General features: G+C 30.1%; 1 protein-coding gene and 1 long non-coding RNA gene across 2 annotated transcripts in view; one reads left to right on the top strand and one right to left on the bottom strand.

The window, feature by feature from the left end:
• LOC139516643 (uncharacterized) overlaps positions 1–25,271 on the top strand; it is a 681,292-nt gene that overhangs the window by 457,380 nt on the left and 198,641 nt on the right. The gene's annotated exons all lie outside the window — the stretch shown is intronic.
• LOC139516624 (glutamate receptor ionotropic, kainate 2-like) overlaps positions 1–25,271 on the bottom strand; it is a 96,061-nt gene that overhangs the window by 36,115 nt on the left and 34,675 nt on the right. The window contains exon 2 of the mRNA XM_071306824.1: positions 2,499–2,648. Coding sequence (XP_071162925.1) covers positions 2,499–2,648 — 150 coding nt within the window. The remainder of the gene's footprint in view (positions 1–2,498; positions 2,649–25,271) is intronic.

Below are 25,271 nucleotides of genomic sequence, written 5' to 3'. Positions count from 1 at the left end.
TAAATTATTTAGATAACAGTATAAATTTGTACTTTAAAGTTAAATATAAACTTACGAATCTATGAATTAGAGTAAACGGCAATATTCCAAACTAGTTCCCGTTGAAGGAGAGGAATTTATAATTGTAAAGCAATTGATCAAACTAATTCTTCCACAATGTTGATTCATTACTTCTATGGGTAATTACCTCTATGTTTTTTTAATCTACATTGCATCTTGTTTATTCACATTTCATATCTTTTCAACAATTAAATTCCGTTTTGCTATGTTCCTGCCCAAAGAAGCGAAAAATATATACCTGCTAATTCCTAGAAGACACTGCGTCAAGTACTTGTGATGTTATTGATGAAATAATGATTTTTTTTTCAATATGTGATTGTAGTTTTTTTTTTCAAACATTAGCGTGATTATGCTTCCATTAGAACTTTCTTGTTTCTTTGATCTATAATAATTACATTTCCCTCAGAGTACAATATATCAGACCATGAGTTATTGAATTATGATGTATGCTTACCTTTCCTGTCGTAAATTGACTATTAAATTATTGTAACTGACGTGTTTTGTCATTTTAATTACATGTATTAATCTACATATATGTTTGATTATCTTTCATATATTATATAATGATCTCTATTTGTGTTTCCTAATTAGTGTAAAAATTAAAATTCAAGAATCGACTACAAAAATATTCACAAATAAGAGACAATAGTTATAACAGAATTTAAAAAATTCCAAACTCCATTTGGAAAGTAACTAGTAAGATATAACAAACGAGGAAAGCACATACACTCTAAATTGAGTAAGTTTTGGATTTATTTTTAGAAACAGGTCTTGGTCATCAACCACTATTCTTTTGAAGATTTAGTCAAAAAGGTAAAAAAATAAAATAGAAGACAAAATAAGACAAATATTAGGTTGTCATTATATCAAAGACCATGATTTACCAGTTCGTAGTGATGAGTATTCAAAATATTTTATTTTAGTCGGGTCTGCTAAAGGGGCTATTGTGTACTTGGACATCAAAATATTTTATTTTAGTCGGGTCTGCTAAAGGGGCTATTGTGTACTTGGACATCGGTATATATCGAGAGTTAAAATACAATCAGTTAACGTATCAATTGAGATATGTTAATGCTACATGAGGCAAGAAGACTTTTGTATTTTTAAAGGAAATTTGACAAAGAGATTGATATTAGGCCGAATCAGTATTCTTAAGGTCAAGTTCACTGAATGTGTCACATATATACATCTAAGCAGTCACTGGATTCCAAATGAGACAACTTTCTAACCAAGCCAAATAAAATCACCTTATAACTTTAAAATACATTTGTAGCTGGTCTCTTTTATAAGTTTACAAAATGAGCAAAGCCAGTGTCCTATTGTAAGCCTTATGAAGCTGACAAATTGAAGATAAACAAACTACCATCAAAATATACCTGAAATCTAGATCTGATCGTTGATAAACGCCCTTATCGATTTTTTTCTTAAAAACAATTTCAAACATTTCCCATTAGTAATAAAATCTCTCTCCTTGTGAAATTTGAAAAGACCTAATCAAACCTTTGATAAACTAGATATATTGTCTTTGAAGTGTGTTAAGCAATAACATCGTTCGTGTAATTTGATGTCTCAAGAATATTATCTCTAACGAGGGAATATTATAATATCTTATATTCTTTGTAGAAAACGAAATGATATTTTCTTTTATATTTTTTTGTTATCGATTTTAAGATGTAACACTATTTTTATTTGATATACATGTTTTATCATAAACAAACAGCTCAGAAGAATGATAAATGTTGTCGGATCAAAGACGATTATCATTTAAGTGAGCATATATTTGCAATAAATAAACCTATTTTAAATCGGTCAAATAAAATGCACGAGAACTATCATAATGTAAAACACATTTTTATGAAGAAAAATGGTTCTGACTCATTTTATCAGGGTATTGCTACTTGCTCGAGCTCACAATATAATAGTGTGTCCATCGCGATAATTCATGTCTTATCAAAAGAAAAATTCAATCGTAATACCGATGTGTATATACGTGCGAGTGTATTAATAACATTGTTCCTCTGTATTACTACATTACTCCAACATATCTATTCAAACCAGGATACATATTATTTCAAAAATTCCATTATGATAAATTAATTAATGCTTGCACATTTCCATCTAGATTAATGTGTAACAGTTGCTTATAGTTCCGCTGTATAAACACAACTGAGTGAGCAGTCCAAACAGACATAATATTTTAGTGTGACATTTAAGCGACACAGTAGTCTTTTCCGAGGACCATATTTAGATATGTACGAAAGTTGTATTATATTTCGAGATCCCTACATTAAATACCAAACAAACGACAATTACTGGGTTACAGTCATCTGACTTCAAAACGCCACATACACATGAGACGTTCCCAAACACTTTAAATTCAAATTTGAATTAAAAGCCTACCATTATAATGCAAGTTATCGTAAATAACAAAGACTCACCTGCAAGCAAAACTTGAAACTCTTCTGTTACATTGACAAATTTCCAAAATATTTCAGCTGTAAGTTCTTCGTATGTCGTTGGTTTGTATGTTAGAGACGTGTTCTTACCCTCAGATGAATTGGTCTTGCCACAAATACTTGAAATTACTCCTGCAAAATTAAATTTCAAATTAAATAGCTTTTAAAATTTGCTATCTTTGAAAATATCATTAATAAACTATATTGCACATTTACCTTTATATAACAATTTTCAACACAGTAGAGATAAGCCTTTGCGAATATTGATCCTTATACGTAGTTTGATTACACAATCTCTTGGGATATTTTTTTTAGTTAAAGCTTTTATTTTTCGTATTGAAACACAAAAAATGGTCGCCGTAGGAGGGTTTAGTATCTTAAATTGTTGAATTTGAATTTTATAAAAGATGTGAAATATCATTACATAGTATTGTTAACATATTAATTGTCTTAATATATATAAGCATGACATGAACTTCTACATAGCTAATGCTTCTCTTAACTATTTCACTGATTTTGGATACATATCTACAGGTCATACCTCGCACAATGGGTATTTCATATTATCATTGTATATTGTTCAAGTCTAAGTACTAATTTTGAAAGTAATTTGTTTAAATCCGGCATTAGAAATAAGAATTTACAGCAAGAAGATTTATTCCTGATTCGTGTTTTACAGTTAAAATTTGAAAAACGACATATAACATATTACAATGTTTGTGACGTGCCAGCAACAACCATACCGAAAAAAAACCAGACTGAAAGCAGAATATCCAAAAACAATGTACAAAAACTCAACATATATACCAGCACTGACACTTTGTATTTGCACCAGACTCGCATTTTGTCTACAAAAGACTTAACTAGAGGACTAAAAATTCCTAACGGATTTGCCAAATACAGCTTAGGTAATCAATTCCTGAGGGAGAACACCCTCAGTATATAAAACATTACCGGTTGTGTAAACAGTTAATTTATAATTGTGATCATATCAATGATAATTCATGTCAACACAGAAGTGCTGACTTCTAGGCTGGTGATACCCTCGTGGAATAAAAACTCCACCAGCGGTTGATCGACCCAGTGGTTGTAAATGAACTATAAATAGATAACAGGATTGAAATTGTATATTTGCCCGAGATGCACATTTCGTCAACAAACGACTCATCCGTGACGCTCGAATAAAACAAAAGTTAAAATGCCAAATAAAGTACGAAGTTGAGTAGGATTAATTAATATATATACCCTTAAGGAGGCTCGTAGGTATAAGATTTTCAGAGAAAAAAATTACTTTTTATTACAAATTTTATTTATTACCTTTAGTAGTTGTCACTTTATCATATTATGGTACAAAAATCATTCCAAAAAATCAATTCGGGTAGACCCCATGTGACTTTTAAAATGTAGATATCATTGAAAAAGCTCGAAATTTTCTCCCTTTGGTACAAAAATGCCATTTTTTGGCATTAAAATTGATATATCTTTTTTTTTTAACTCATCGGTGACTTATATTTTTTATTGTTGTTTTCGAATAAGGTGTACATAAACTAAATTATCGTAAAATTTAAGCGATTTCTGTTATTTAGTTCTTTTTTTTTTTATTTCGATAAAACCGCTGTTTCGCCTATTAGTTCAACAGAAAAAAAAACATTTACAAAAATGTATGCTTCGTTCGAAGGCAGTTTGTGAGCGTAAATGAACGGTCACCTAATTTTTGTATTTCATTTTTTCTTTTTATTAAGTATAAGATAAAGTTCATTTAAAGAAAAATTTAGCGAAATCCTATATTAAATAAAAAAAAAATTGATTTAGACCCGCGAGCCCCTCAAATAATTTTATTATGAATTATATCTTACTTTTTGGACAAGTTAAATGAGATTTGCTGTTTGCTTACATTACAATGAATAGTTGAATATTTTCAGTTAACTAAATGACAAAAATTCAAAACAAACTGAAATTAAGCTAATTGCTTATTCATCCATATACTTTTTAAATTGTTATTGATCATTGTTATATGTTATTTGTTATCAAAATGGACTATCTGTCCTACTGTATGTACGTTAATTACTATTTTTCCTTGCGTCATTAAGAGAGGAAAACACTTTGATTTATTATAATTATGCACGAATATTTGTTTTATGTTTATCAAAAAAAAAAACAAGTACAGTGATGCGTCATTTATATAATTGCATATATTAACTATTCTCTTTTAGGTTTCAAATTAAACCATTTAAAAAATACATTCGATGAAAATTACCGCACCGTTAAAAAATTTGAAACAAAATGAATAAATAATGATTCTTAATGTAGTTTCAATAAATAATCTAAAGTAATATTATATATACAAAAATTTCATTACAAAATACATTTGACCACCATAAACGGCTTACACTGTGAATAGACCAGAACAAATAATAAAACAAAATATGTAGCTCAGTCTATGTATTGAATAATCGATCAAAAATTTACAATTTGTTAATCTCTAAATTACAAAAAAAGAACAACTTCAAATGTATATGTTTTTTTATAAGTTTCCTTTTCCGTTGATCGAATTTGACCCTCCTGATTCGTCTTCAAACAATAAAAACAACACTATAACGCAGAGCCAGAGACAAATCATTTTACCAGGTAATCAATGCGAATCCAGTTTTGTTTTAAGCTTATATATTAAAAAAACAATCCTTCTATCAGATATTTATTTTAATTTTAATGTGACACAGATTGATATTGTTATCATTAAATTCAAATTCTTACTGTCTTACTAATACATTCGTAAAAACTATGTCAGATTTTCTTTTTTATGTCATTTTCATTGATGTCAGAGGATTATTGTTAACTACTCTTTTCTTTGAAAAAACATTTTTTTTTTAAAGATTTTTCAATGATAAAAAATCTGTTATTTAAAAATTGGACATTTCAAATATTGCGTTTGATCTTAGTATCTTCAAGATTCTCTGCAATTTTGTATTTGTTCGTGTTTTCATATGCTATTAATCTCCCCCTCAGAAAACAGTAAATGTTTGATATTAAACTTTTTTTATTATTCGTGTCATGTTAGTGGCTATTATTTTAGTATGATTATGTCTCGAAGGCCAGGTGCATCAAAGGCTAGACACATTTTAGAGTGTATTAACTTTTATTATAACATCTGTGTGAAATTTTAATATTATGATACTTTACTAACAGTGATAATAACTGAAGATAGTTCTACTTGATACAATTTAGTTGAAGGTAAAACTATGCTGTCTTAAGGTTGATAGGGTGTCTAAAGTATAATCCATAGAATTTTTTTATAATTTGCCAAAATGTAGTTTATATAATACTTTAAATACTTAAAAAAAAAAAAAAAAAATGGGTCAATGGGCTTATTTTCAAGCTAAATGATGTTCAAAATTGACAGATTTTGTATACATTATGAATGGAAAACCCAATGTTCTGCAATAAAGCGTAAACTACACCATAGTATTTAGAGATAACATATGAGATGATAGCTTTAATAGTATGCTTTCAGTTACGAAAAGGAAAAATGGGGTCACCGGACCCGTTTTCTTGCTACATTTAATGACTGGCTATTATCTATTTTGAATTTATTGAACCATAAAATAAATTTTTGAATCTTCACATTAAATAATCCGCAAAGCGGATTATGTAAAACGTAAAGAGTCAAAAAATAATTTTATGGGTCAATAAATTCAAAATAAATTATTGCCATTCATTATAAATAAATTTCTATCAAAAGAAAGGCTGAAAGAATTTCTAATAGTATTAATATTACAATAACAACGTACAAACATGTTTGCGTATGAATATATAACATCAAAGTGGGCATGTGCCATAAAAATTGACAACATTGAAAATGAAGGTAATACTTTTAACCAACAGAAGACAGAATATACACCAAATTTATTTTATTATAAAATAGGTAAATTCCTAACACATTCTATTTAAAATTACCTTAATCTGAATTATCTACCCCTTCACTATTGCATACGTACAGAAAGACAATATAAATCTAAATGTTTTTTTCAATTTTATCACAAATAGAGATTTTTTTTTAGTGGTATGCTCTGTCAGATAGTAAAATAATACCAAGTTTTAAGGGGGAAATTATAATTCGTGATATAGCTTTTATTTTGCTTAAAGACATAAGGGCAAAAGTTAAATGATTAACTGCTCACATATTTTTGCTTTGCGGGGATGTAGATAGTATCAATTTTCTTATTTTAGTTTGAAAGAAGGAATACAACATTATTTCCTGAAATATGTTGTATTTGAAAAAAAAATCGAATATTTTATTTAAAGGTAAAATCGTTTATTGCGGTGATATATGAGAAATACAGCTAATAACTACGTTTTAATTAAATATGCTTTTTCTGCATATTAATTATATATAACTGATTGTTTAAATAACAAAAACTTGATTTCATCAATACTGCTTGGGAGATGATTTCTTTGATTTGCTGAAACCATCAAACATGTTTACCTATTATAAAATTTCAAATAAATATTTATGATATATATGGATTCATATAAACAACAATTGTTCGTAGTAAAGAATTCGTATCGTAATCGAACACTTGTATATGTAATGGCTGGAGGCACCAGGAGGTAAATGTGAAATCCATAAAAAAGAAACTCCAAAATGTTCCTGGACATTTTTGAGAATAGTACAATTACAAAAAATACAGAACTCCTAAGAAAATTCCTAACGGAAAGCCCCTAATAATGATTATATAAAGGTGTAGTGACTACAGCTGAAACTGCGGTTCATCTCATGTTTTCATAATTACGATAATTATTGTTTATAAGTTCTAATGTAAAGTTTGTGTCTTACGAGAAACTTGAACTTGTAAAAATTGTGTTTAAAGAACAGCTGGTTACCAAAGCATAGTCAGGTCAAAAATACAAAATATTTTCATATACAAGTAATCATTTGATAATAATCTACTGTTTAAGTACTGATTGCATGACTTAGCTCGTTATCGTTTTTTATAAACAACAATTAATAGAAAACAAACTATATAGCTTATCCATGCATGTATGACAAAAAATCATACATGTACTGAAACTTAGAATAATACATATGTAAGGTCCTATTTCCTCGGAGTTCAGTATTTTTGTGATTTTACTTTTTATTTCACGACAAATACACAAATTTCGTATGTACAAAAGTTAGCTGAACATTGCTACTCTATTAAGCCTTTTGCAAGTATGTATTCATCTGTAAATAGATACCGAGAACATTCAAAAACTAATTCAGACTTTAATTATCAGTTATAATGCAAAGTATTACCTTTATTGTTCAAATCAATTCATTTTGAATCCAAAGGTCCTCAAACAACTTTATTTTCCAAAACAATACCTTATGTTTATGTATATATTTGTGATCATATTGTTTTGTATTTTTCCTCATCATCAGCGCATAGTCCGATTAACACTTTGGTTCGGGTTTTTTTTTATGGTATAACACTCTTGAAAAATCTTTCAAATATATCAATTGCATTTTTTAATTTGCAATTAACACCAGATGTTACCGATTTTTCTGATTTTGACCTGGTGAGTGAAAACAAATACTCAATTACTAGCTATAGAAGTTTAACCAATTTGACATATTGACTTCAGCTGTTTCTGAAATACAATACTCTACAATAAATCACGAAGACATGTCCACTTCAATTGAAAATATATCCGAAATTAAAACAAATGGTGTAGAACTACAATTAGGTTTGTCTATATATTTTTTATCAAATATTTCAAGTGAAATACTTTTTCGATATTTAATTAAATGCATTTTGTGTTGGATAATTTAATAATATGTATATTACACAGAAATCAATTTATTTTTATGGCCCATTGCGCCAAAAATATTTTAAAAACTTTATGCAATGGCAAAGATTCTTTCCCTTCTCCCTCGCAAAATATTTTGTCTTCTTTCAAAAAAAAGGACGAACGATACCAGAGGGACAGTCAAACTCATAAATTGAAAATAAACTGACAACGCCAAACAGACAAACAGTCATATAAAAAACTAAAGAATAAGCAACACGAACCCCACCAAAAACTACGGGTGATCGCAGGTGCTCTGGAAAGGTAAGCAGATCCTGCTCGCATGTGGCATCCGTCGTGTTGCTTATGTAATAACAAATCCGGTAAATAGTCTAATTCAATAGGTCACATTTATGAAAGGGAAGTGGATTGTAGTTACGACGTTATGAACATTTGCGATATCATTTGTGAAACAGTCATTCCATAATGGTCAACCAACTTGGGATGGCGTCCGTAAAATTTACGAAGGGGTGATTTCAACTTCACCATTTCGAACTATTGGTTTAATAGCTTACTTGTGAGCAGCAATCCTCTATAAAGAAAATCATGACAGGAAATGCAAGCACGAGAATCTTATCAATTGGGAGATATATTGGGCGCAGAACTTTTTTCTGAGATAACCCCCTCCTATAATCCAGTCACACTAAGTCTTATAACTTTTTTAAGTAATCAATTGATTCGCATTTCTCAATGATCAGTTATTTAATAGAAAGTAAAAGAAGGTATAATTTAAGCGTACAACAAACATTTCACTGTCAATCTAAACGTCCCAAAACTGCAATGTTACAAACAGGTTGTCATTTTCCCAAATACGTTTAATGTACCTTTAACACTGTCAAACAATGTCCCAATCTGTTTTGAAAAGCACACATATTGAATCAGTATATCAATTTATTATGGTAACAACAAAACCTAGGAAGTTTAAGTTTTTGTTGTTTTTCCTTATAAACTTATTAAGTATTTTGTTTGAAAAGGTTGTGTATGAATTCGTTTCATATGAATACAAAAACAAAGAGGTACAGAATATACCAGAGGGAAAGTTAAACTCATAGATTGAAAACAAACTGACAACGACATGGCTAAAGATAAAAAGATAAAAAGACAAACAGACAAAAAATAGTACAGGAGACAAAACATAGAAAAGTAAAGACTAAGCAACACGAACCCCACCAGGGTTGTTCACCATTTCAAACACGGATTAGAATGATAGGTTTAAATGTGAACTTCTGTTTATTGCAAAATCAATACTTGTTCAATCATGATGTTATCATTGTGGGATAACATTAAATTCTGCAGTTTTTTTTTATATAATTTGAGTTGTCTAGTTGTAAAAATTAGTGATAATACATAATATCGAAAGATGTGGGTAAAGATCGGTGCTTTCATAAACTGCACAGCAAGTTAAATTGATGACAAGACATTCTGACTGCTTAAAATTTAAATTTAAACACTTTTTTACTGCTTCTATTCATCATTAGACTATACAAAGTTTTTTTTCCTACAACTGTTTTATGACTGTTGATAAGGTTAAAGCTTGACATGTAAATGACTGAAGTTTATTTTCGATGGAAGAAACATCGACAAAATGAGTGTTTAACACAGTTTTAGCCTATTCAGCCTGCTCTCATTGATCCTCTGTCCTCAATCAAACTAAAAACCAAGTATGTTCAACAAAGTTATCAAGTGCAAAAGACTATTTTAAATAAATTTAGGTATGTCCATCTACTTATACAAAATAAGCTTGTCTGCTCAACATATGCCCAGCTAACAAGCAAATCAATCAAAATGTCTTATTTAAGATAAACGTATTTTATTATCAGATTTAAAGTTTTGCTTTTATCTGTCATATTCATAAGTCGTTGTATGCAATGACATTTAAGAAACATAAGACATGACAAAATGCCTTTACCAAGTCATGAATATGACAATTGTTATCCATTCGTTTAATGTTTTTGAGCTTTTTAATTTGTCATTTGTTTAGGAACTTCCCTTTTTAATTTTTTCCTATCAGTTCCAAATTTTTGTAATTTCACTTGTTATCGTTACTGCAGTCAAATTATATTACGCTATGAACATGATGAAGCAACAAAGCAGACAAATGCAATAAAAAATGTCCCAGGTATAGTGATATAATGTTTTTTTTTCTAACTTCGTCTCTCATAATTTAAAAAAAAAATTTATAATGAAATTGAAATTGTATACTATTTTATGTATTCATGTATAATGTTCTGATTTGTTGTATAACGAAAAGATGTATATAACTTATTTGTACTGTATTGTATAGTATAATTTATACTCAAGGCTTCAAATGATAAATTTTAAATGAGTTTTGACTGATTGATGTTAACGTTATTAAAAGATGTCAAAAACTAATAACATACAGCGTCAAAGAATGTTTTTAATTTAGGATCATTTCCTCTGCTTTTTATGGAGTTTTTATTTTAATTACTAGCAGTTTTGCTCATGGTTGTGTTGTATTTGTTTTATTTTTTGTTATGATTATTTTGTTGATACACGGTTCATATTTATATATGTCTTCCATACATTTGTTTTAACTTACTTGATTGGAAAGAGTTAGTGATTGGTAAAGATATTGAGCTGGTCTTTCTTATTCTTATCTTTAATAGCTATCATATATTTCAAAAAAGGTATGGTTGACTACAAGGAGGACACTACCTGAAGCAATTGAACACGATGTTTTTTTCAGTTATAGTTGTAGTTTAATATTATGTTAAAACAAAAACAAATAATCAAAAAAGGTGCAATCAACCACTTGTATCCTTGCAAAATTCCTTTTTTATTATTTTTTAAAGCTATCGTTGTAGTAATGCATGTATAGACCTTAAAAGTCATTTCAGGTCTGTATTTTTTTTTTTGCAAATATAGTTTTTGTATTACTCATTGAAATTTAACTCTTTTCTATACTTATCCTACCGCATTTATTTTTTTTTACATTAATTCCTTTGAATAATTTAGATGATTGCTTTCATAATTCATTTTAAAAATGAATAAACAACTTCCAAATGGAGTTTGATGTTGCAAACACTTATGTAAATCTTCTATACAATTGCCTTAAACATCAATTTTAATCATAATTAAAACGTTCCAATTGCATTATGCAAAATATTGTATAAACTTTAGACGCAATAAATATTGTTGTCATACAATTATGATAAAAAATACAGGAAAGGATATGTTTTTAATCAGAAGGAAATAATGTACAAATGTAAAGCTCCCTCTTTGACTAAACTCCTTTTATGTATAATATTTTATATACATAAGATACGTGATTTTCAAAGATTTAAACAAAAAGAAGAATCACATAAATACTGAACTCCAAGAAAAATTCTAAAAGGAAAGTCACCAATCAAATGAATAAATTAAAAGCTCACACATATCAAACAAATGGACAATTACTGTCATATTTCAAACACATATTTGCATGAATTATAGGATTAATAGACCAGTGTTTCCATTTTAGACAAATGAAACTTCTTTATAATATGAGGCAGGCAATACCTGTAAATGGGGACGAAGTCTGTATTATTTTTTTTTAATTCAAGCATGTTGATAAAAGAAACGGAAATACCGTAACGTTTCCGGTATTGGTTCTGTTGTTAGGGATTTAGTTGTGACGTTATTTAAGTTATGACGTCATATTCAATGTACACAAAGAAACGCTGTTATCAGGTAACGTTTTTTCATATCAAACAATTATTAAAAATGAATGGGTGTTGAATTCCTGCCTATATTTGTTGATATGTTGATAAATATACATTTTATTCAAAGTCTCATGCAAACAAGACCGGCCGGAAAACATTTGTGCGCAAATGCAGACCGGAAAGGGAAGTAGATCTGAAAAAAAAGTTAACGATTTTGAGTTCATTAGTAGAATGAAAAATTCGGGAAATTTTCCCGAAATTTTAGATTTTTTTTTTTATTGATTTTTCTACCGTAATTGGGGACTTCGTCCCCACATTATTTAATTATTCGTAGTTTCTTGTCACAAATTGGTGTATCATTTTCTTCGACTATTTTTATATTGTTTGAATTATTTAGTAACGTCCAAAGGAAAATTATTCCAGAATATTAATTCAATAGATTGATCGAATGGGATGAAAAGCTAGGTGTTTTGGACTGCCAGATGGAAAACGAAGTACGTTGGATTTTGACAGAAATTGTTCTTGCAGCATGCCACCTATGGTCTCATCGCTATGTTTTAAAAATAAATACAAATGTAATTAATTATCACAATGATGAACTCAACTTATATTCTTCATACAGAAAACTAAAATTTTATATTCATATATTTTTTCTTTGTTCGGAAGTATGTCCATCGATTATTTAAGAACTTGACTTAAAGATACGAAGTTTAGAGTTTAAGACTCAAATTGTATAAAAGGGAGACAATTCAATTTGTATCCGGATTGAACACTTTAAACCATGGGAGACTTCTACAAATCGAGCAGCAGTTAAAATCAACTATAATATGTTTCTGGTAAAACTTTCAATCGATGAACAAATGTCTGCAATTATGCTTATTTAGGTTGGTCAGAAATAGTGGCTAAAATATTTTAAAATTACAAAAGTATTTAATGTTTTCAAGATTAACATTAGTTTCATACACAAGGATCAAATCAAAGGTAATTGTGTGCTTTGGACTCGGTGACCTATTATAGAAAATAGCAGATTAGCCTATGACAACATGTAATAGCAATTAAAAACAACGTATTGTTTTGAAGAAATGGCAAATAAAATAATTTTACAATACATTTTCTGCACATTTAAGCTTGATTGATTTTTCTTACCTTATAATATGCATTAAACTTCATGAATTGTACTCTTGTAAAAGAGTCTATATAAAACAAAATCGTTTGCAATAAGGATTTGTAAGATCCATTGAATTACTGTATCGACTAGTTATAAGCTATTTTTAATGATGTATTTAAAGAAAACAACATGGTCCCTTGTCCATTTAAGACAATGATCGGAAATCAATGAACATGGATTTTTTTTAATGGTTACCTGAAAATAATGTATTACATTTCATAGTTTTCCATGAAAAAATGTCATGTTTAATACTGTTACATATGAAATGTACATAATTACGAAGGAAGTTATAAAATAACGAACCACTTGTTTATACTACTCAGGAGTTGACCAATAATGTGTTTACTGGTTTCTGTTTTTATAAAGCATATTAATCTATTGTATTTAAAATTCATAATATCTAAAAAAAAATGTAGATTTAGCTAACAAAGTCCTTATATTTGTATAACAAATGTATAAAGTAACTTTCGTTTATAGTGGAAATTGGTTTAACGTTAAATAAGCTACAATTAAGAATTGCTTGCTAGTCCCTCTCTGTGATTAATATTAGATAACTTTGGGTAACTTCCCAATCAATCAATCATGAAAGGGAGATAAATAATTCGACAACAAAAGGAAGTTTTTAACGACCTTGACTGGCTTTATAGCCCTTGCACGGTCGGCAATGATAATTCGACTTCTATTTATAGGCTTTTTTCAAAAATAATAAACGGTTCTTTATATTGGTATGTATAATTTTAAACGTTTCATTTATGAAATTATATTCGTACGTCAATGTTTTTGATGCACCAATAACAAAAACCAAAATATATTGAATTGATACATTTAGTAATTATTCAAAATTATATCAGAAACCTATACTTAATTATAGAAAAATGAACCTGTTGAAGGGAGACAATACTCGCATAACTTTTTTTCGAATCGCCACATACTACAAGGTATTCATGCTCCACCTTCAATGACGATTCTTAATAATAAATATAACCAAAAGTTGTTAATCTATAGGATAGTGAAGATTAATGAAAGCTAACCCACTGTAAAAATATTTCTTTGAAATTTTTTAAAACTTCCTCAGAAAAATGCTCCAGCCACTTGACTTTCATAGCTCATAATTAACGTTTTGACATTAAATTTTAATAAAGTAGTAAAAGATTATTTGCTTCTCAAAGTGAAAGACGCAATTTAAAATCGTATGCTTGCACCATCTTACCCAAATACAGATTTAATTAAGTCCTGAACATTTCGACATTTGTTTGTTTATTTTTAAAAACATACCGGTTTTTACAAATCAAAAGTATATGTGAAGATCCGACTTAATACTGATATCCCGATATCGTCGATAAATATGCTATTTTACATCTAATACACGAACTTGTGTCCTTTTTAAGTGTTGATTTATTTATAACTGCTACTGATTTGTTTACTTAATGGATCTGGTTCCTACGTAGACTTTTGAACAACAATTAAACACAAATTAAGTATGTTTTAGAAACGTTATATTTAGCATTATCAACAATGGCCCACAACTGACCTGAAAACTAATCTATAAACTTAAATAACATCGAAATTTACATCAATCATGTTTCATAAATAATTGAAATACAAATCAATTCTAATTAGAAAAATAGTTTAAATGGCGAATGATTAACGGTCAGGAGTTCAGAGTGTAGAAGTGTTAAAGAATTACTTAAGGTACTTAATGGCATCTGTTTTGACAAGGTTTTTTTTTTTAAATTTAAGATTTTTTTTTTTTTTTTTAAGAAACAAAACAAAATATGTTCTTTCTGTGCTTATTTTGTAGCTGTATTATTTTTGACTGTATAATTTTACAAATGAAATTTCGAAAACGTGCAGGTCATGCAAAAAGTGTTGAACCGACCTCCAAACGATCAGAAACCCATTAAATAACTTAACTGTTTCATTTTTATATTCTAAAAAAAAAGAGCCACTTCATCATGTGTAAAATATAGGCATATAGGCAAATCATTATCAACTATGAAGGACCAGAATACAACAAATGGAAGTTTTTAAAGACCGTGACTTGGTGTACAGCCCTTGCACGGTCGGGATCCAGAATACAAAAATTACAATAGAACAATAACATTATAGTGAGAGGTTTCAGTACAGAGCAAAGTACTATTTTTCAAAGAAACACAAAAAGTCACACGGAAAAAGCAAATATGAAAGATAATGCAAACAACACAATGACGGGATTCATAAATACAGAGCCACATAAATTGGATGACACCAAACGCAGACCAAACAGAAAAATTATTATTAATAAAGACAAATAAAAGAACACTATGTCACGTATTAAGATGAAAAACGCAGAATCTTTAATTCTAGACCATCGTGTATTATTTGTATAGTTGATACGAAACATTTATAAACAAGGCCTTGGTAATTTCCGATGAACGTGTCACTGCTTCATAATGTTCCCTGCGTCTTGTTGCATCTTTAATTCTTTGGAAAATGTGTTATCTTATTTTTCGGTGTATTAATTCTAAATTAAGACCAATACATCAATGCATGTACTCGATTTCATAATTTATTTAATTCAAGTGAAATAAACTCCTTATTGATAGTAATCAAAAGGACCAGGCTTGTAAATTGTTATCCCTTTTTCATTCACAGTTCTTGTGATTCCAATGGCTGTCCATAATCGTAATGTTTTGTGGAATATAAACTGTAAAATTGGAAATTAATTTTACATTAAAATAGTCATTTTGATCTCAATGTTGGTTGCTGTGTAATCAAAATGATTCAACTACCTTTTGATTCACATGTAAAGCGTAATTTTAAATAAATCGGATGTTTTGTACTGTTTCGTTCTTGATTTTATTATTAACAGATAATCGATATTTGCATGTTTATTGTGCAAGTAGATCAACGATATACAAATGTAATAATCAATCGTTGCATAATGTTTACTTTATAATTTAAGATGATTGGACATAAAAAGTTTTACTTCTTCGTGATTCATGATAAAATCACTCGACTATTTCTCATGCATTATGCTGCATGCAATTTTAGACCTATAACTTTATTTTTTATTACATGTTATTTTTTTTACCAAACATATTGTGTTGAATAAGTCGCATTTTGTGGATCATCTAATTTAATATTAACCCTAAACAAGGGTAAATGCAATTACATACCTTTATAGTTCAATGAATTCAAGCAAAATAACTCATGAAGTATTTTAATCACAAATGACTAACATATAACGTAAAACAATTGTTGCAGATATCAGATGACAATGACCATTATAACCTTCTCTTACCAATATTTAACTCCAGTATGCCAGTCATTTTATCCTTCAAACTTTTAAACACCGTTTCTAACTAATTTTAAACATGTACATGATTGTAACCCCATCTAGTAAACCACTGTAATTACTTCAGATGGAGACTAAATATCAACAAACAGTGCGACTAAAGTTTAGTTTGCCATATTTTAGACTTCACTGTTTAATTTCTGCAAACAAATTGTCCTGATGACGCCTGCCTGGCAGATAAAACATGTCGCCTTGCATTATAACACAATTATAGTCTTATGTTTTAGTTAATTTGTTCTCTTTTTACATACAAAATAATTTCTTTACTACCAAAGCACTGATCATTTGTTTTTTTATGATAATCATTAAATCTTTTTATCGTTAGAAATACTTTTCGAACAGCTGAACCGACTTATTGGTATATCAAATTTCTGGCAATACACACATAATGTGTTTAAAAAATAAATAAAGTCATCATAGATACCAGGATTTAATTTTGTATTTACGCCAGACGAGCATTGCGTCTACAAAAGACTCATCAGGGATTCTCCATTCCAAAAAAGTTAAAAGGTACCGACCAAAATACAAGAATAAAATGCTTGGAACCCAAATATGTCCAAATTAAATGTATGATGACAGGAACCCAAAAGTGCCTAAGTGAAACAACTCAGATTTTTGTGTGACAGAACACAAAGCATTCTTTTTTATCATTTACACAATTGGATAATTTTTACATACTAGTAACGTATATTTACAATAAACTCAAATGTTAAAATCGAACTCAATTAAGAAAAAAAACATATTATAAACTAAACCGTCAATGTTAATTTCATAATAATACGTATAATAATGACGAAACATTGTTCCGGAGATGCAACTTTGTAAATATAAACGCTAGAAAACAAGTTTTTATCTTCTTTTGATGCATTTTGTTTAATTCTGTCAGCCGCGGAGGTCCCGTCAAAACGTGCTTGTGGACGGTTGTCTCACTGGCAATCCTACCACATCTTTATTTTCTTTTATATAGATACGTGCTCTTACAGGCACAGATAAACCTATTACTGTAACATATCGCTTTAAATGTAAAAAAATAGGCGAGTCAAAAGACACATGAGAGACATTCAAACTCAAAGGTTGAAAAAAGACTACTACGTCATGCCTTGAAACAAGATCAATTGAAAAACAAGTACACGAGACACAACTCACAAAAAAAAGACTTTGCAACACGAACCCAATCAAAATTTTTGAAAGACCTCATATGTTCTGGAAGGATAAGCAGATCCAGCGCTACATGTTGCACCAGTCGTGTTGCTCATGTCAGTACACACTCGGTAAAAACTCTAATAGGTCACATACGGAACAGGGGGACTGGATAGAAGTTACGACATTAAGGTGACTCGGGCCTATTTGAAGTTTCTCAGAAGTGCCGTATTTTTTGTTATTTTATTTTTTACAGAAAGTGAATCAAATTGGTCAAATGGGGGTCATGGACCATTTAAGCTCAAAATTTTACTTTTAAAAAGGGACCATTTTTCAATGAAATGATAGGGAAAATAGAGGTGTTGACATATTTTTATCGGAATATCCCAAAAACGTTCTATGACACATGGTCCAAAACTGTAATATAAAAAGCTGAAATATAGCTTCAAAGAATGAGCAAAAAAAACCACAGGTCACAGATAAGGGAAAACAAATATTTTGCCTTAACCCAAATTTTGGCGCGCGGGAAAATGGTAGAAATGGGTGAAATGTCATTTTGAGCCTTTCACCTATACACATAATAACGATTATTTTCTTATTCTTTAATCAATCAAAATATTTTTAAAAAATTATATCGAATTTACGACACATACTTTCCGTGTGCATTGTAATTCGTGCATGCGTGAAATTAGGCGCAGTCGAATAGTCCCGATCCACCTTAAGACATTTCCGCTATCATCTGTGAAACGGATATTCAATAACGGTCAAACAATTCTCTATGGCGTCCGTGACACTAACAAAGGGATGATGTGAGCAGCAACCACTATCAAGAAATCATGATCGAAAATACAAGCCCAGGGGTATGAAGTCCGTATGCAGCTTCTGCTGGAATATTGATACATAGAAATGGAATGTTCATTATAGGGAAGCTAAATCATCTCTTTTGTCGTAAAGTGTTCTTTTCTACCGACCCTCATTGTCTTTTTTAGATGCAAGTCTGTTGTATATGTTGTATGCTTTATCTCAAGTTTATTAGGATAGATGTATTCAGCATAGTAAGAATTTGTTTACTAATTAAGTGAAAGAACATCATATAGCTAAAAATAAAGTTAAAGGATACTGTTCAACGCTTTTTTTCCTAAGAAGTTCCTGTATGAACAACTCAGCAAGAAGATAGATTTTATCCCGTGGAATTCCCAAGTTTTCGTTGAAAAACACGTCATCCGACCGTAAAAGATATGTTGTCAATGAAGAAATCAAGCATCTGGATAATGTCAGTTGCAGAGCACTTTTTGTTTGAATCGAAGTGATTTTTACATAGTGGGATTTATCCCTCCCTTGTACATGACACTTGGTTATACGTTGGCCTTTTTAATGAAACAAACAGGACCAACTCTTTAAGTTTCTCGTTTAGCTTGGAATTGGGAATAACATTGTTTATTATAGGGTAATTCTAGTCATATTTAGGAATCCTGTTCTAAGCGGTATGTCTTATCGCACGAGCATGCCAGTGCAAAGGGATATACTGTGAGTACAATAGAAAATATACGAAGTACAATATTCATCAATACTATAGTGTGATAACCAGCCTTTATTATCATTATAAGTGACCACTTTTCATCACCATTGATAATTGTTCCTCTAATTTCTGCAGCTCTGAAGTCTGCAGCAAGAACGCAATATCCAATGTTCCGTTATTTTGTTTCAAGTTTGTCTAATTGAGCAGAAGAATTAGATTAAAATGCAATATCTGTCCAGATTCATACTTCCAATGTATTGACATTGCTCTACTTTTTAGATAACACAACATTTATAAAAGAAGGTCAGTTAATGTATGGACTAATTTTGCATTTTTCTTCAACAAAGAAATATACTTGAACTATTGGTACATGTCTATATTACAAATGGGATTTACAGTCACGATATCAGAAACACTATACGGCATTGTCAAATATCGGATGTTGTTTTTTAATGAAACGACAGTAATAAACTTATTTTTATCAATTGACTATTTATGTAAATTACCTTTTTTTTTCATTCACAACTGGTGCATTTAATTCAAATATTTATTTTAGATGAAGTTATAATACACATCAATGGTTTAAATATGTTAAAACAAATATATAATGCAAAAATCGATGTTTTTATCAATACTTCATTATAATTGTTCTAAAAGGCTCTATTGATATTTGTCGGCTTATGTTACCATCGACATTGATGCAAATTGTATCACGATATTTTTTTTTTTATTTTTATAAATGTTTTTAAAAAAATCAAGTTGATTAGTTTCATTCATTTTTTTAACAAATTTAATGGTTCCAAATACAGATATGAAAATATTACACAATAATAAAATTCAGAATGGAAAGGGGGAATGTGTCAAAGAGACAACAACCCGACCATAGAACAAACAACAGCAGAAGGTCACCAATAGGTCTTCAATGCAGCGACAAATTCCCGTACCAGGAAGCGTCCTTCAGCTGGCCCAAAAACAAATATTAAATGCCTTTAAATTAACACCAATAATTCTGAATTAGTAATGCAAATCCTATTAATGAAGCATCAGGCTACTTTTCAGGCCACAGTGACAGATAAGCACTGGTTGCACCGCTAACTGTTGGAGGCCTAGACGATCAACCTTTTTTTCCCTTAATTCAAGTGCAAAATTCAATTCAATAATGAATCAGCATGTTTTGTCATAAAGCTAGTTTGCTATTTTCAAATAAATAAATTGCAGTTAAATTATCATAACGACATTAAGGTGGTACCTAACACTACAGGGAGATAAGTCTGTAAAATCAGCCTAAAGTTTTAATTACGTTGTGTTGTAAAGGGAATATTAAGCTTCTCAATGATCAAAATAAGTGTTTGTCAAACTGCTATATAACCAGTGTAATTTTTCTGATAAAACGGTTGGTTCAAATTTTTGAAATTTTTGTATTTTTGTCAAAGGGTCAAAGTAAATACTTTGTCAAAATTTTATGAAAATTAAACGAGCCAAATTAATTTTAGTTAAAGTGTTGGGTACCACCTTAACAAGTCAAGCTTATTTATTTTGTTACTTCCGTTGATAAGTAGCCATATATATACAAAAACTGTATAACAATTGATAAAAAAAATCTTGTCTTTAACATTCACATTGTAAAAAGGTAAACTGTAGCACTGTGTCGATACCTTTGCCGGTTGAGATCAGTTCCAAGGATATTATCAGATCAGTAGTTGGTCGATACTGACATGGTGTATGTTAAACCTTTCTTAAATTTTCCTATATAAATATAAAAATTATTAAGAATCTGCTCCCTCAGACAAGTTTGACATGAAAAGGATTTGGCTATCATTTTAATGTCCTTTTTGTTTATATTACAATAATGAGAGAGGTGAAAGAAAACCATTCGGACATGCATACTCATAAGTCGAAAATAAAGTGATAGCGGCATGGACACAAAGAAAAAAGACGACAAAACAAACAACAATATACAAAAATCAACTTTGAAAACTAAGTATGAGCAACACAAACCCTACCACGCCTCGCGGTTGTTCTCAGGTCCAGAAGGGTTATTTGTTTCGTTTCGTATACATTCTTGGCATTGACATATAGTTCTTTGTGCGTTCCCAAATGAAGGTAAATCAAGGAAAAGTGATACGAAGGTATATTTTTATGAAGTGTAGTTTTCATTTTCTTGTTTTTATCCTTCATTGCAATAGGTACCGCTCGCCTCTTTGCCAATTAATCAACAACTTGTAGAATTTGGCCATGAAGGTTGAATCGAAAATTAAAATTCATCTACTACGTATGTTTTTTTGTAGATAATGAAATTTGGTGTCATCATCATTGTAATATCAACATTGGTCTTCAACTATATGCCAAACAAATTTGAAAGAACACACCTAGTTTATACAAAACGGAAAAAACGTCAGGACGAGTTACTACACACAACATGGACATACAAATGTAGCAAATAAGACCAACAGACTAAATAAAGTCCTAAAAAAATACTACGTTTTTTTTTTTAATGATGGAATCCTGAAGAGAACAATCGACCTTAGACTAAAAAACTGACAATTCTTGTACTTTGAGATTGGAGTAGCACGCACATAACCAATGCAGGGTTCTAATTCACAACCTTAGAGTCGACAAGCAAGTGGTACATTTGTTACTAGTCTGGATCGAGAAGAGACAGTAGTCGTGTTTCTCAAGGCGTATATAATTCTGTAAACCAACTAATTTTTGAGAGCGATTATTATCTCAACCCTTATTCGGGTGGCAGAATAACGCGAATATTAATCATCGCGAATATGTAAAAGAGGTGCGAAAGATACACGATGAACATTGCAATTTATAGATCGAAAATAAACTGACAAAGACATGGCTAAAATAGGAAATTACAAACAGACAAATATTAGTATACAAACCACAACATAGAAAATTTAAGACTAAGCAAAACGTAGCCCGCCGAAACTGGGGGTGATCTCAATTGCTTCGGAAGTCTAAGCAGACCCTTTTCGACATGTGGTACAAGTCGTGTTTGTCATCATTACAAACCCAGTAAATAGTGTAATTTGGTCGGTCGCATTTGTGAAAAGGGAATGGGAATTTAGTTACGACATAAGTAACATATCCGATAACATCTGTAAAACGGATATTCAATAACGGTCAACCAACTCGTGATGATTCCTTACTGATGACCATTAACTGTTTAAACTGTCCTAGCCAAACGCCCGTATGTTTTTCTTCGATTTCCACGTCTCCATTGGTGAATCTCATAACCGATTTATACTAACCGTGGCAACACGACAGGTGACAAATTCTAAGCAGAACCTGCATACTCTTTATGTGCAACTTTAGATCGCCCCCTGGTGTTGCTCGGTCATAAATAATGTTGTGTGTACTATTGATTGACGGTTCGGAGTTTTTTTTTTATTTATTTATTTTTACATTGAGTTATCGTATTTTCAACTGATCAATTTTAAATGTGACTGTCCTTTTGGTATTATTTGCTTCTTTTCCATTTAGTTTTAAGTACCATATCACTTTGAAATGGTTCTTTTAACCGTTTTAACTTTAAAAAAAAAAAAAAAAAAAAAAAAAAAAAACATGCAGAATCTATTAAAGGTATGTTACATGTATGCATCCATATTATTTCTTTACTTTTTTTCATGTCCAATTGATTTGGTAAACTTTTATAGAATCCTTGTAATTTTATTTTTAGAAGAAATTTTTAAGTGAATTCCATTTATTTTTTGTTTTTGTGTTTGTCTTTCTTCCTTGTATTTAACACAAAAACATGGATCATAAAGCATAATGCCCCCTATTATCCTTTTAAAAGAAATCGACAAACAGCTTTTGAAGGAAATCGACAAACTTTTACTTTTTCCTATGTTTTCGATACATAATTGTATGCAATCTTAATCTTATATCCTGTCTATACTATATTATCTAACAACAATCAATAGACCAAGATCCTTCAGATACTTCTATTTTGTGGTCCTTCATGTTATAATTACATAACATCAAAATCTTATTTAAAGTAGAAATAAGTTTTCTTAGGGGAGCTATATAATTAAATATACTACATCTGTGCTATTTGAGCAGTCAAATTGCATTGACCGTACATTCATATGTGATACATGTATACAGTCACTGACCGTATATCACCCTGTTTATGACGTTGACAATGTGTGTCTGTAGAGTTATATTTATGACGTCAATAAAACATATAGGTTCGCGGAAATTTTACGTCCCCAGCTCAAAATTAAGAAATTATGGTTTTTACCCTAAATTCTTCATTCATTTAGAACAGTTATAGGAGTTGCAGTATATAAAGAATAACCATACATTGTCTCGAAATATCAATGTTATTTGTACTTGGCTAGAAACAGGTAGAAATGCTCGGCACAGCCTCGCTTTCTTCCTGTTTCTAAGCTTTGTACAAATAACATTGGTATTTCGAGACAATGTATGGTTATTCTATATTTAGCATACTTATTAATAATCTGTTCACCTTGTCTAAACTTGTTTTCTACTTCAAAATTCCAAGCCTTATTACGCATACTTGTGTTTCCTTTATTGTTCCTTTTATCAAATATAATTTAGAAATAATTTTTAACGCGTATGGCAAGAAAATAATCTAACCACAGAAAAATTGGAAGAAATAAACTCACCACACTACAGATCGTACTTTCAGAAAAGAAAAATCGAAGGACGCTATAATATATTGTTATGTTTCTCATGTGCGGTTCTTAGAATGATCAAAGACGACTGTAATTTTGAAAAAATGGATTTAACAGTTTCAGTTAAAATTGCAAGTGCATAAAATATAATCACTTTTGAAATTGTGTTACATCTGTGTTGCATGTCTATCAATGTCACAATGTATCGACTTGTTTTAAGGAATTGCAGCTTAAGTATATTGATGCAGCTACAAACACATGTAATGTGGGTTTCTATGGTAAAAACAAACTTGCATCCTATTACAAATGATGTTATCGCATGTTATGTATCTCCATCAATTAATAAATTAAATGACAAGTTAAAACTAAGGCCACACCAATTTATTTTCTTGTTCTACGGATGTTTGGACTTCAAAATTTGGGGCGAGCGAGCGATTTGAAAATTTTAATAAAAAAATATTTAATTTGTAAATTTTAGAGGCGAAGCTTGAAAAGTAAAGGCGAGCGATTATAATTTTTTTTTTGTAAACATAAAATAGTAGGTTTTGACAATATCAAAACTTGATTTATCACTTGTACCATTGTACTTTGACATTTCTTTGATTTCTGAAGTATTTGTCCCTGTTCACCAAGAAATAATTAAATCTGGTCCATGTATGTGTGACTGACAATGAGACAATTATTCATCCAAATCGTAATCAGTTTGGGGGCAACTCCTTAATGTTATAAATATCCCTTTTACATGTTTTATGAGGGATCAATATAAGTTATAATATATTTTTTTGTACAAAAGGGCTCATATTTTCTCAAAGAACTATATATTGGTATATCTATCTGGTATTAAATGGTCAAAACATGTCAAAGAATTTTGTAATATTTCTGGACTTTAACAGGTTGGGAACAAACCCCTGTATGGTGATTATACCTGTATAGAGGGATAATCCTTCTTTAGAGGGATAAAATTATCCCTCTATAGGGGGGGATTTTTGTTTGCACTGGATTTAAAGCAAATTAGGGCAGAATGGCATTTTCTAGTTTTATCGGCTATAATTTCTAGCATTATATGCATCAACATATGCACAAAAGGAATAGTTGACCTTTAAATTTCATGTTAAATCTAACAATAGAAATTATGTTCAGTGAGGCATAAGTTAGTAGAATTTACCTGATCATCACAGCTTTCAATCATGGTGAACAATAGATTTTACATTTAGTCAGATAAGCATCAAACAGGGCATGTGCATATTAAATTAAGTACATCAATTGGTGCATCAACTGTTCCACATTACTGCCATAATAAGTAGAGAATGCCAGTCTGCCCTATTTTGATTTAAATCCAGTCTAAACAAAAATACCCCTCTATAGAGGGATAATTTTACCCCTCTATAGAAGGATTATCCCTCTATACAAATATATATAATCACCATATAGAGGGTTTGTTCCCAACCTGT

This window comes from Mytilus edulis, chromosome 3 (assembly GCF_963676685.1).
Source record: "Mytilus edulis chromosome 3, xbMytEdul2.2, whole genome shotgun sequence".
Lineage (NCBI taxonomy): Eukaryota > Metazoa > Mollusca > Bivalvia > Mytilida > Mytilidae > Mytilus > Mytilus edulis.
Note: the sequence above shows the minus strand (reverse complement) of the source record. Positions and strands in the feature narration are given on the sequence as shown.